The sequence below is a fragment of the Hyla sarda genome, chromosome 4 (assembly GCF_029499605.1).
Source record: "Hyla sarda isolate aHylSar1 chromosome 4, aHylSar1.hap1, whole genome shotgun sequence".
Taxonomy (NCBI): Eukaryota; Metazoa; Chordata; class Amphibia; order Anura; family Hylidae; genus Hyla; species Hyla sarda.
Genome location: NC_079192.1, coordinates 144,065,744 through 144,078,294, shown reverse-complemented (window position 1 = coordinate 144,078,294; position 12,551 = coordinate 144,065,744). Strand labels below are relative to the sequence as shown.

The following is a 12,551-nucleotide window of genomic DNA, read 5'->3' as shown; positions in this document are numbered from 1 at the left end:
GAGGACAAAGCAGAATGACAAAATTTGTCTTACCTTTAATTTTATTTTCCTAGAGTCCGAAGGCAGCACACAAACCCTCCTAATAAGTTTTTTTTCTGTAGTTAGACTTTATATACTACACCTGAGCTGTAAGCGAGGCTTATTTATTTTGCTAGTTAGGCAGTCCTAGGGTGGAGTCTGAGAGACAGAATATGCTATATGTGCTGTATTCAGACTCAAGAAAAGCAAAGTTACAGCTAAGACAAATGTTGTCACTAAGAATGAAATAATCAGGAAACCAAAAGGTAATTGCAATGTTTGCTTCCTTCTTTGAACCAGAGCACCATCATACTTCTTCATTCTTGCTGGGACTTTGTCATTTCGTATGGTGTGGCTCCGAGCTTTACAAGCGGTTCCAGAACCCATTTCTCTTACTTATCCTAATCTATACTTCACACTTGTCACTTTGCCATTTGGAGAGCTCTTTGGTCTTCATGTTGCTTGCAAAATGGTGTTGCAGACTCAAAGGCCCTTCAGAACAGTTGTATTTTTTTTTTTTTAAATCAAATGACACTGATTACATTCAACTCCTTGACATCATCTTTCTCCTCTCCACCCCCCCCCCCCCCTCCCCATGCATTCTTTTATGCCACTTCCCCCCCAAAACAGGAATGGATAAGCAAAAGAAAAACAAATATAACACACTTAAATTCCAACCTTCATACTATCTACTTAGTTTACTGTGTAAACCGATCAATTTAACCATGTTTATTAAAACAGGATTGGTAAAATTATTTACCACATTTTTAGGAAATGAGAATAGCTACATAATAAAGTACACTGATTAATAAATAGAAGAGTAAAATACTTTGTTGCTGGCCATGTTTATTTTTCTTAAATAGGGGACCCAATAGTACACAAATAGTATGCAAAATTCAGAGGCAAAACAAGTTTCCAGGGAATTTAGATACTACATGCTATTCTTCTCATGCAGGTTTGAAAACAAAAATAAAAAAGGAATTTCAGTAAAAACATACAATAAAAGAGAAAAAAAATCTTAACTTACAGTAATGTTGTACCATAATTAACTCCATGCACACCATTCTTAGCATTACAATAAAAAAAAAATTCTAGAAGTATTTAATATTTAAGCAATTCCTATGGTTTTGTAGAGTTCTGTCAAGCACTTTGAAAATACAAACTCCTACACACAGTGAGAACTTTCCTTGAAATGAAAACAATTAGGTGAAAAGAAAAGTGAAGACACAGCTTGTTAATATGCAGGTTAAATATACAACAATGTAAACTGTAAAAAAAAATTCAAGACTTTGACAACCTAAGGCTTTCTAGATGTTGATGACCCAGTGTAGTGTTAAATAGTAGGCCATATTGAGCTGTTAACCAACTAGAGAGATGGTAGTTGCCCAGCGTTCTTTAAAACCATTCAAGACATCTATTTTCAAATAACTGTGTGATATAATAAATAAAATACTGCATATTAAACACTTCACTACATAGGATGCAATCCAGAACATTTACAGACATCTCTGCAATTTCTCATTTAGGAATAGCTACTACAATAATGCTGGCTTAACAGAGGTGCATGATGGATAGCACTACTGATGGCCAAATAAATGACCACCTACTGTTACCTTGAGGTAGATAACACATGCGTACCAAAATCTGCATTCTTCAGTTGCTGCTGGTATCATGTGTTTTAAGAAATGGATATGAAAAGAAAAATCGAACACGATGAACTAGCTCAAAAATAAAAGCTGAAACTGACATTTCCATGAAAATACAGTGAAACCTCTGGGGGAAAAAAAGACCACCACCTTACCCAGACCAGATTTTCAGTTCAATATTTATGAGGTTCTCTTTGAGGAGACCATTTTTTGTGCAATTTTGAGTGGTAGTTTCAGAGAGGTTTCACTGTATATAATGTCTCACTGTGTTACATCAAGGCAATATCATATGATTCTGAGAGATAGCAATTGATTTAATTTAGACTTCATTTAGTGCATTTTTCCTGTTTCCACCTAAGTTGCATTATTTTGTTGTTTTTTCCTTGTGTGCAAATGCCATGCCAGTTTAAAATGTAGAAAGTAAATTTAGATTGTAAAAACAATGGTAAACAAAACTAAATGTTAAATACATAGTAAAAAAGACAATTTCAAGTAAGAAAAAAAAGTTATGTAGAAAAGAATAACATGGGAAAAAAAAAACAACACCAAAACAAAACATGAAAATTGAGAAGGATCTGAAAAAAATTTGAGTGTTTTAGTATAGATGTTTCAGAATGCTGCTATAAGTTTTGGGGGGAATTTGGGGGGATGATTTCATGACAGAGGGTGTCAGTGTGGCTTGTATTGATTTAAGGGGGGAACCAAGAGGATTCTGAAATTGGGGAATACCAATACAATCCACTTGTTTATTAAGAATGAAGTCTCCAGAGAAACTCAAGGTGCCCTCATCATTTTCTTTACTTCCAATCTTTTCATCTTCTGTTGGCTCAGGATCGAACACTTCTGGCTCTTCTTTCTTACTAAATAAACTATCTAAGTAACCTGTATAGGCATTTTCCTTTTCAACATGATCATCTTTTCTCACTTCACAACAAAACTGATCTATAAGGAAACAGTCTTCACCGCTTAAGATTGGACTGTCCCAAGAATTTTGGTTTAAGGCACCCAATTGTGCCAAGTTGGCCATTCCTTTCTCCTGTTTTTCTAGACTTACAGACTTTGATATTAAGGATTTGTATTCAAGTTGTGTGACAGAGCTATTCAAGTCGTTGAGTTTGTCAACACTGGAAGAATCATGCTGCAAACTGAGCTCAATGGTACCTGCTATAAAGGAATCAAAGTCAAATTCTTTACGTTTCTCCCTTTCTTTATCAACTAGCTGCTGTGAAGCTTCCTGAAGAGCTATTTGAGCTTTCACTAAACCATTTCTTTCACATTTTGATTTGCCTCTTTTATCAGACCTCTCCTTACTTTGCTCTTTCCAGTTAGACAGATCTATGATTAGTTTTGGCTCATAATAATGATTCACTTCAGTCTCCCTCCAAACCAGATTATCTAGATAGGATGTGGACCTCATTTTGTAGTTACATGTATGACTACACTCCTGATCACAATATTTATTCTCATGGTGGGTTGAATATTGCCAAGCAGACTCAGCAGAAAAGTATGGGTCAAAAGCTGGATCTTCAAAATACTTTTCTCGATCTCCATCCATATATTTGCGAGGGTCGACAAGCACCTCTTCCTCATCACTTCCATCAGAGAGAGCCCTTGGATCACGTTGGACTTCGTCACCTTCAAAATTATTGTGTATAGGCCAATCAAGGTCTGAATACTCACTATCATGATACCTGCAATGGCAAATAGTTCCTTAGTTTTCTCTCTCCTTTAGAAGCATTTGAAATACATCAAGCATATTAAGTCAACAGCAATAGGCTTACTGATTTGCATAGCTTATATTAACATAAATAGCTGAACTATCGATAGCCGTACCTTTCCCAATTATAAACATGGCTGTGGTTGTCCTCCATCAGTAAAATATCATCCACCTCATCTTCAATATGGAAAGGATGGCTGGAAATTGGTTCATCCAATGGAAATGAATAAATGCTCATGTATGGGTGAGACAATGCTTCTTCTGCTGTTAGTCTATCCATAGGACTAAATGTCAGAATTTGCTCCAGGAAGTCTAGTGCTGTTAGGAGGGGGAGCAAAAAAATACCTTTAACAAATAGTTTTTTCTCCCAAAGACATAAGAGCATTTACATATTACAAAAACCATTTCAAATTCTTTCTATTTCATGAACTCACCTTCGGGGCTGATGTCTGGGAGCAGCTGTGTCAAAGGAGTATGTGGCACAGTCATATCCTTTTTTATATAAATTGGGATAACATTCAGAAGTTCTTGTCTATCTTCTTCATGTACGACAGGTATTGATTCCAAGATCAGCTGCATCTGCTCAAGTTCATGAGCACCTTTCAAAGCAAAGGAAATGCTAAATTAGACAGGAAAATTAAAGGCTGCTGAAATCATATGTATAAAAAAAAAAAAAAAAAAAAAAAGACAGAAAATGCATATATCTGGATAAAACAAAGCTCACATTGCAGGCAAAATACAACAAAAGGTTACATATATTTTACACACACCCTTGAATAATTAAATTATTTTTTGTTTTTCAGGGTAGTGTGAACTGAGCCAGTGTTACTTTAGTAAAAACATTTCAATGATAAAATAATAAAATCTAACCTGCAAAAAGGGTCTTTCCAGTCAGCATCTCTGCAAATATGCATCCAGCCGCCCACATGTCAATAGCTTTAGTGTAATTGTTTGGTGAAAGTAAAAGGCGAGGAGATCTGTACCATTTTGTGACAAGGCCTTCAGAAAGATGTCCCTGGGTAGAACACAGAAAAAGATGTGAAGAAAGGAGTGATAAGAGTAAGAAATCCGAATGTAACACGCCACTAATGTGTATAAATCAATGTATACTGGCATATGTATCTGCAATACATGGCTGAACAAGGCCTCTTCCCAATAAACCATTCAGCAATATGGTTACCAACTTTTTTTTTTTTTTATAAAGGTCTTAATGATATTCTTACAGATCATTTACACTTGTATAAATTATCTTGATGTCAATCAAGTGGCTAAAAACGCTAGTAAGCCATGTACATATACAGACTTGTCCATATGTCATCATACTTTGCTATTCTGAACAGCATCTCTTACCATACCTAACTTCGCTGTATATTCCTTATTTGTGTCCTGCTGCATTACAGGAACTAAATTTCACGCAATCGAATCTCACAGTTTATCACTGAACTAATCTATGGGATGAAGTTTTCAGAATTAATCATTCATGATTGCTAAGTGGTAAATGTGAGGTCAGGCAACAGGTAAGTAAGTAGCTGTAAGGAAACACTCATGTAACAACTTCCTGTATATAAGAAGAGAGCTGCTCCGGGGCAAAGATGCTATTTATGAGCAACAATTTTGATTAGGAATTGAATAAAGTTCAGCAGGTTTACAGTAGTAAATTGATAATATTTTTAAAAAACTACAAAATGTTTTATGCAAATCTATACAAAGCCAGATTTTATTCGAGCAATGCTTTTTAAGATGTCTATTACACAATACTGTATAGTAAGTAGTTCCTGCAGTAGATGTATATTCAGCTAGTAAAAATGAGGTTCTGATACACAAAAAAAAAAAATAATAATAATAGCACTAGAACATAAGCTACATAGTAACCCAAATAAACCATATAATTCACTACAAATGTAGGGTTATCATTCAGCAGGAACAAACAGCATTAGTTGTGTACCTAAACAGTGTGTTGTAAGTAAATCCCCATTGAGGTTATCCAGTAATTACAGAGCATAACAGGATGTACATGGTGCTCAGAAGAGACCTCAGAAATCCCATTTGTTTGGAATAGCTTTATAGTTTTATTTAACAGAAACTGCACGGTAAGTTGATGTCTAAAGTAGTGCAAACATATACATATATATATATATACATATATATATATATATATATATATATATATATATATTTATATTAGACTTCCCATGTAATCATTTTACACATACTAGATAGGGGGTCAACTTTTATCGGCTACTAATCCTAATTAAAAAGTAATCCTACCAAAATGTTAAAAAAAAAATAAAAAAAATAAACTTTAGTGCTTAATACACTAAACCAATTAGCTTTCTTCCCATTCTCAGGTAACTGATGTCCCTTCCATGATGCTCTTAAATTTATTAACGGTTTAGTTCTGATGCTCATGTGCCCATTCAATGGTGGACAGGGGTCAGCACAGGCACTTTGGGGGAGATTTATCAAAACCTGTCCAGAAGAAAAGCTGACCAATTAGATCACTTCTTTTATTTTAAAAAAGTCCTCTGAAAAAATGAAAGAAGCAATCTGATTGGGCAACTCAGCAACTTTTCCTCTGGACAGGTTTTGATAAATATCCCTCTCTGACTCTAAATGTCATGTACTGTATAGCATGACACCTTTCCACCATAGCCAATAGTAAGTTTTAAGGCACTTTGTGCTACAGTAACTTCTGTGGGATCAGACCAGATGGACTAGCCTTTTCATGTGCATTCATGGATCTTGGTTAGAGATGAGCGAACTTACAGTAAATTCGATTCGTCACGAACTTCTCGGCTCGGCAGTTGATGACTTTTCCTGCATAAATTAGTTCAGTTTTCCGGTGCTCCCGTGGGCTGGAAAAGGTGGATACAGTCCTAGGAGCCTCTTTCCTAGGACTGTATCCACCTTTTCCAGCCCACCGGAGCACCGGAAAGCTGAACTAATTTATGCAGGAAAAGTCAGCAACTGCCGAGCTGAGAAGTTCGTGACGAATCGAATTTACTGTAAGTTCGCTCATCTCTAATCTTAGTGCTTATTACTGTCACAGGTTCATTTGTACTCATTCCTTGGATCACTTTTGGTAGAAATGTCCAATGCTTACCGGAAACATTTCACAAGACTCGCCATTTTGGTAATTCTCCAACCCATTCATCTAGCTATCAGAATTTGTTCAAATCATGCTTGCCCATATTTTTTATGCTTCCACAACGTCTTCAATACATTTAAAAAGGGCCATTGTCATGTGAAAATGTTATTCAATTAATTTATCACTGATTTTATGTGGACTGGTGTATGACCAGCATATTTTGCCATTACGTATACATGTCTGTAACCTGCACACAAAACAGGACTCATCCAATGACCTCTGTTTACAGGCTACTCACCTTATGAGAGTAATGGGGATCCATAATACGTGCAAGACCAAAATCTCCAATCCTTACTACCAGATCTTCAGTATTAATGAACAGGTTTGCTGGCTTGAGATCTCTGTGTAGCACGTTAGCGGAGTGGATGTACTTAAGCCCACGTAACAGCTGGTACATGAAAAGCCGGGCGTGCTCTTCACGTAGGAGGCCTTGCTCAAGTAGCTTGCTTAAATCGGTTTCCATATACTCCTGAACAATGTAAACAGAGTTCAGTTCGGGCAGAGAGCTCACGTCATCGGTTAGGCGATCTCCATTGGGGCCGAGAATTTCGTATACTTTAACGATGTTTTCATGATCAAGTCTCCGGATAATTTTGATCTCCCGCAGAGCATGTTTGACACTCTGAGGGTCTGTCAGGACAATTTTCTTCACAGCCACTCGCTTATCACAGTCATTGTCAACAGCAGAAAAAACTAAGCCATTCCCACCATAGCCAAGCGGTTTTAAGTCCATATAACGGGAGCCCAAATCAAACCCATGAATGTTCATGAGGCTTTCAAACTTTTCAGCCATTTTAGCTACTTTGCTTCCTTCAGAAATTTTCACTTTTCCTAAGAATATTTGACACTTAACCACAGCTAGCTTCTAAAGAAAAGGTTTCATACACCTTACAAAATACTCTTCTTTAGAATGGTTTCCTCCAATTTTCAAAACATAGCCTGCCAGGCCTGGTGTATCCCACAAGCAGTAACACTAAAGCTCAGTTTTGACTGTATAAAAATGACCGTATTCATAGTTCACATAAGATGCAGCATTCCAGCAAACATAAACCAAAACACTCACTGGAAGTGAAACGGAATGAAATGACATACTATGCACACACTTCTACTGTGCAAAACAAGTTAACATGAAACAAAAATGAATAAATATGCAAGAAATAGGCTTCTATGAACATCCTCCTCACAGTGCAGATACATTCAGTGTTGAACTGGTCCTGAGCAGCTTCATTCTATGGTGCTGGTAAGCACTATAATTTTTTTTTATTTTTTTAGATTTTCTATACAGTGCATCCGAAGAGGAAAACGTAGAAGACTTGAAATTAAACAGGAGTTTTTCTGTTAATGATCAGGTGGCTCCAGCTCACCACAATCACAATCGAAGCTGCCATCCATCTTATTCTCACAAACCCTGCAAGAAAAGAAGACACCAAGATTAGAACAAAGCCACAAAAGGATGACTTTCAATGTCTAGATATCTAGAAAAAAAAAATAATGATAAATATGAGAAAAACTGGTGATTAAATAAAAAACAAAAAAAGTTGTCGTACACTATGTGGGGGACCCATCAATGCCCACAGTCTCAGCATTCATCTGACTTGAAATACAAAATTTCCCCTGCGGTTGCCTCTCAAGTGGAAACATCTGGCCGTACACAGCTGATCATTACAACGTTCATACACTATAGCTAATAGAAGCCATCTCCCCAGTCTCCCTCACTATTATGGCACTATAGAGAAAATATAGAGCTTACATATCATAGAATTATAGATGCCCGTTAATACCCAGATTACTATGCCCTGCCACTTAACAATAAAGGGCAAAGATGCTTACGTTTATATCATTATACATAAGATTTCTATACATTTCTAACATCTCTTTAGCTTTCAGCCCACACACATTGTCCATAGAACATGGGTTATGTTGTAGCCAGTAAAAGCTATCTTATTGCAACCCTTGTACCAGATCCCAAGAATTTTTTTTTCCAGATTGAAGGGATTGTTAGATTTTCCAACCTTCCCTCAAATCCTTTTTTTTCACATTATTAACCCCTTAAGGACCAAGCCCATTTTAACCTTAAGGACCAGGTCAATTTTATTTTTGCCTTTTCGTTTTTTTCCTCCTCTCCTTCTAAAATCTTTTATATTTCCATCTACAAACCCATATAAGGGCTTTTTTTTTTTTTTTACCATAAAATGTACGGAAAACCCCAAAAAATGAAATGAAATGATGAAAATGAAAACAATTTTGCACATTTAGGAGGGTTTCATTTTCACACTGTACACTTCACAGTAAAAATGGAGTGTGTTCTTTATTTTGCGGGTCAATACAATTAAAATGATACCCGTGGCTAGATACTTTTATATTTTTGTACCGCTTAAAAAAAAAAAAAAAAAATCAGTAATCTAAAAATCGCCCTATTTTGACAACCTATAACTTTTTCATTTTTCTGTTTATAGGGCGGTATGGGGCTCATCTGTACTTTTTATCAATACCACATTTGCGCATATAACTTTAGATCATTTTTTATTAAAAAAAATTTCGAATAAAATGTGACAAAAACATCATTTTTGGACATTTTATAATTTTTTCGTTTACGCCGTTCACTCTATGGGATCATTCACATTATATTTTGATAGTTCGGACATTTACGCACGCGGCGATACCAGATGTGTTTATTTTTAAAAAACTACACTTTTTGGGGGTAAAATGGGAAAAACGGACAATTTTCATTTTGGATTTTTCACTTTTTCTCCCCCCCCCCCTTACACTTTCTATGTCTATCTATATCAATCATTTGATTGCTAATACCGTTCAGTGCTATGTATAAGACATCGAGCAGACCAGAGCAGAAGATAGCCGATAATACTGATCTGTTCTATCAGAGACCAGGGCAGGAGATGCCGGGAGACGGCAGGTGAGGGGATCTCCGGCCGCCATTACAGATGATCGGATCCCTGCGGCAGCGCTGCAGGCGATCCGATCAGCTATTCTAACATGCGCATTGCTGCAGATGCCGAGATCTGTACTGATCACGGCATCTGAGGAGTTAATGGCGGACATCCGCACGGTAGCAGATGTCACCCATTACCGGCAGGTCCCTGGCTGCTGCTAGAAGCCGGAACCTGCCGTGTATGATGCAAGCACTGCTCTGATGCTCGCTGTCCTACGCAGGACGTAAATGTACATCCTGGTGCGCTAAGTACCACCACACCAGGACTTACATTTACGTCCGTGGTCGTTAAAGGGGTACTCCGGTGAATTTTTTTTTTTTTTTTTAAGTCAACTGATGCCAGAAAGTTAAACAGATTTGTAAATTACTCCTATTTAAGAATCTTAATTTTTCCAGTACTTATTAGCATCTATATGCTACAGAGGAAATTCTTTTCTTTTTGGATTTCTTTTCTGTCATGACCACGGTGCTTTCTGCTGACACCTCTGTCCATGTCAGGAACTGTCCAGAGTAGGAGAAAATTTCCATAGCAAACATATGCTGCTCTGGACAGTTTCTAAAATGGACAGAGGTGTCCCGCAGAGAGCACTGTGGTCGTGACAGAAAAGAAATCCAAAAAGAAAAGAATTTCCTCTGTAGTGTATAGACGCTAATAAGTACTGGAACTCACTACACACATAGGGCTGCCGCCAGAAAGCCCTGTGTGTATAGTGAGCAAGGAAAACGCAGCGTATTTCCCGCTGCTGCCGTAAATTTTGCATAGTGTGAAATTTGCTGCGTATACGCCAGGTGGGAGCGCACCCTAAGAATGCTTTAACATATACCAAGCCTACTCACATCAAAATGTGCTCTACGCTTCATGTATACATTGGCAACCTGTAAAAAAACGGTATGCTGATGTGTACATGTATGGCCTGCACATAGTAAGTGAGTGACTACATGTAGGTCCCCAGCTATACTTTTATTAAGAGGGACTCAAAGGGATAGCATACCAAGCTACTGAATACCACAAACTAAATATGTTTGTGTGGGGATATGAATGTAGCTACTAGTGTAGGCTTTTTTTTGATAGGTTGCTGACATCTCTGAAGCATATGGCAGAACTGTGATGTGAATGAGCCCTAGACTACGTTCACCACATTCCGCTGATCCACCGTGGGCATGCTGTGGTACAAGTCGGCATAGTGGGCAGTTTTCTGATCTGAATGTAGCCTTATCTAATGCCATATGGAATCTCTCTACACTTTAATTCAGTGTTTCCCAACTAGGGTGCCTGCAGCTGTTAAAAACTCCCAGTATGTGCAGAGAGCTGGCCATACTAGGAGTTGTAGTTTTGCATCATGAGACACTGGTTCCGAGACATCCCCCAAGCACATGACATTGTTATTATAAGAACTGGCAAATAGAACCAGAGGCTCCACATGAATAGGTGGTAGGTGGGCAGTCACAAGACAATACAAGCCATTGTTCCCAGCACCATGGCTGTTCCTTATAGAGAACAATAGGCGGCAGCAGCCTCTGCAGTACAGGTGTCCCCGCCATCATGGCGGCCTCCAGTCCGCAGACCCCTTCTTCATTCATGAGCGCAGACGAGGCGGTGACGTCACTGATGACGCACTAGACAGGCCAATCTGCAGGGAATTCCCTGGCCGCATCAGCTGTATATTGTCTCCGCCTGGAGAGTGAGTGGAGGTGGTCAGACCTGATGGGTGTAGTAGTCCCACCCCAGCAATGACAAACTCATACAGCCTAATGGGCCGCGCCGTGTAGTAGTCACCAGGCTCCACGTAGCATGAGCCGCTGTGAGTCATCTCCACCCACCGCCGGATACTGAGCTCCACACAATAGCAGCCACGCTGTACACGCGTCAGCTGACTCATACACACTGGACTGAACGCTGCGGCTCCCGTGCGTCTTCTATGGAGGTCACTGGTCAGCAAGGATATCACCGGCAGGAGGAGGCAGCAGAGGGGCGCCCTATTGGCCGCAGGCCCCGGCCTCCTTCCCGCAAGTATGCCGGCTACACGTCAGTCACACTGTACGGGGGGCGCGATTCACAACGGCCTCTACGCCAGAGCCCGCAGCCCCTTAGTTCCCCCATTACGTACTCCGCGTCACATAACACAGTAAAGTACGCTACGTGGAAGGTAATGAGAGGGCATAGTACCGTAAATGAGCCCCGTATACCGGCTCTACAGAGGGGGCAGGACAGCCCACTCTCACTACAAGTGGCCGTGAAGGTTACAGCCGTTTCACCACACAAGCCCTGAGAGCCTGCGGGTCCCCGGTCTGTAGAGAGGGAGGTCGGGCGGAGAGACCCATTGTTAAGTTGCCGGGGACATGGCTGTCCTCACACAATGGAGCCCCCGGCTCGTGCAGTCAGCGCTCGGCGGAGGGATACTCACAGCTCTCGTAGGTGTCATATAAAGGGAAGGACAGACGCCGTGGACCAGGCTCGTGACTCCGCTCAGCTGCTCCGCTCGCCCTGCGTCTTCTCGTTTGCTCTTTGCCGCAGTCGCCATGTACTCGGACTGACTGCTGAGGGCGGAGACTCGCAGACACCCGATCTGCCGCCTACCGCGTCACCTGCAACGCCCCCTGCAGGAGAACGCGTCAACAGGGCGGGAGAATTCAAAATTCACCGCGTGTATGTAAGCCGCTCCGGGCCGAACGAGGGCGCTGTGCTGGAGACAGACTACTTACTCTACAGTGCCGGGGCTGGGCCTCACCTCACACCAACACTGAAGTCACCACATTATGTACACAGCAGGCTGCACTGACATCATCCGTCTCTACACATCATCTATCTCCACACTACACATCATCTATCTCCACACTACACATCATCTATCTCTACACTACACATCATCTATCTCTACACCACACATCATCTATCTCTACACTACACATCATCTATCTCTACACTACACATCATCTATCTCTACACTACATCATCTATCTCTACACTACATCATCTATCTCTACACTACACATCATCTATCTCTACACTACACATCATCTATCTCTACACTACACATCATCTATCTCTACACATCATCTATCTCTACACTA

The 12,551-nt window shown here is 39.7% G+C and overlaps 1 protein-coding gene across 2 annotated transcripts; it reads right to left on the bottom strand.

Moving 5' to 3' along the window:
- Positions 1-844: 844 nt before the first annotated feature.
- On the bottom strand, positions 845-12,153 carry MAPK6 (mitogen-activated protein kinase 6). Of its 2 annotated transcripts, none has more exons than XM_056572322.1 (6): positions 11,885-12,153; positions 6,768-7,937; positions 4,252-4,396; positions 3,816-3,980; positions 3,498-3,699; positions 845-3,355 (listed from the first exon to the last, which is right to left on the bottom strand). In XM_056572322.1, exons 2-6 carry the CDS (start codon positions 7,320-7,322, stop codon positions 2,260-2,262), a joined length of 2,163 nt encoding a protein of 720 aa, XP_056428297.1. In that variant the 5' UTR covers positions 7,323-7,937; positions 11,885-12,153; the 3' UTR covers positions 845-2,259. The 2 variants fall into 2 exon arrangements, with proteins under 2 accessions (XP_056428297.1, XP_056428298.1); XM_056572323.1 differs by lacking the exon at positions 11,885-12,153 and adding an exon at positions 11,647-11,816.
- Positions 12,154-12,551: the final 398 nt, after the last annotated feature.

What these genes read in the sequence shown, in the direction of transcription:
- MAPK6 (XM_056572322.1), bottom strand. Translation starts at nt 7,322, where the DNA reads ATGGCTGAAAAGTTTGAAAGCCTCATGAACATTCATGGGTTTGATTTG. An exon ending in CCCAGACATCAGCCCCGAAG is followed by an intron (nt 3,700 to 3,815) that starts GTGAGTTCATGA and finishes CCCTCCTAACAG; the next exon opens with CACTAGACTTCCTGGAGCAA. An exon ending in CATGTTTATAATTGGGAAAG is followed by an intron (nt 3,356 to 3,497) that starts GTACGGCTATCG and finishes TTGCCATTGCAG; the next exon opens with GTATCATGATAGTGAGTATT.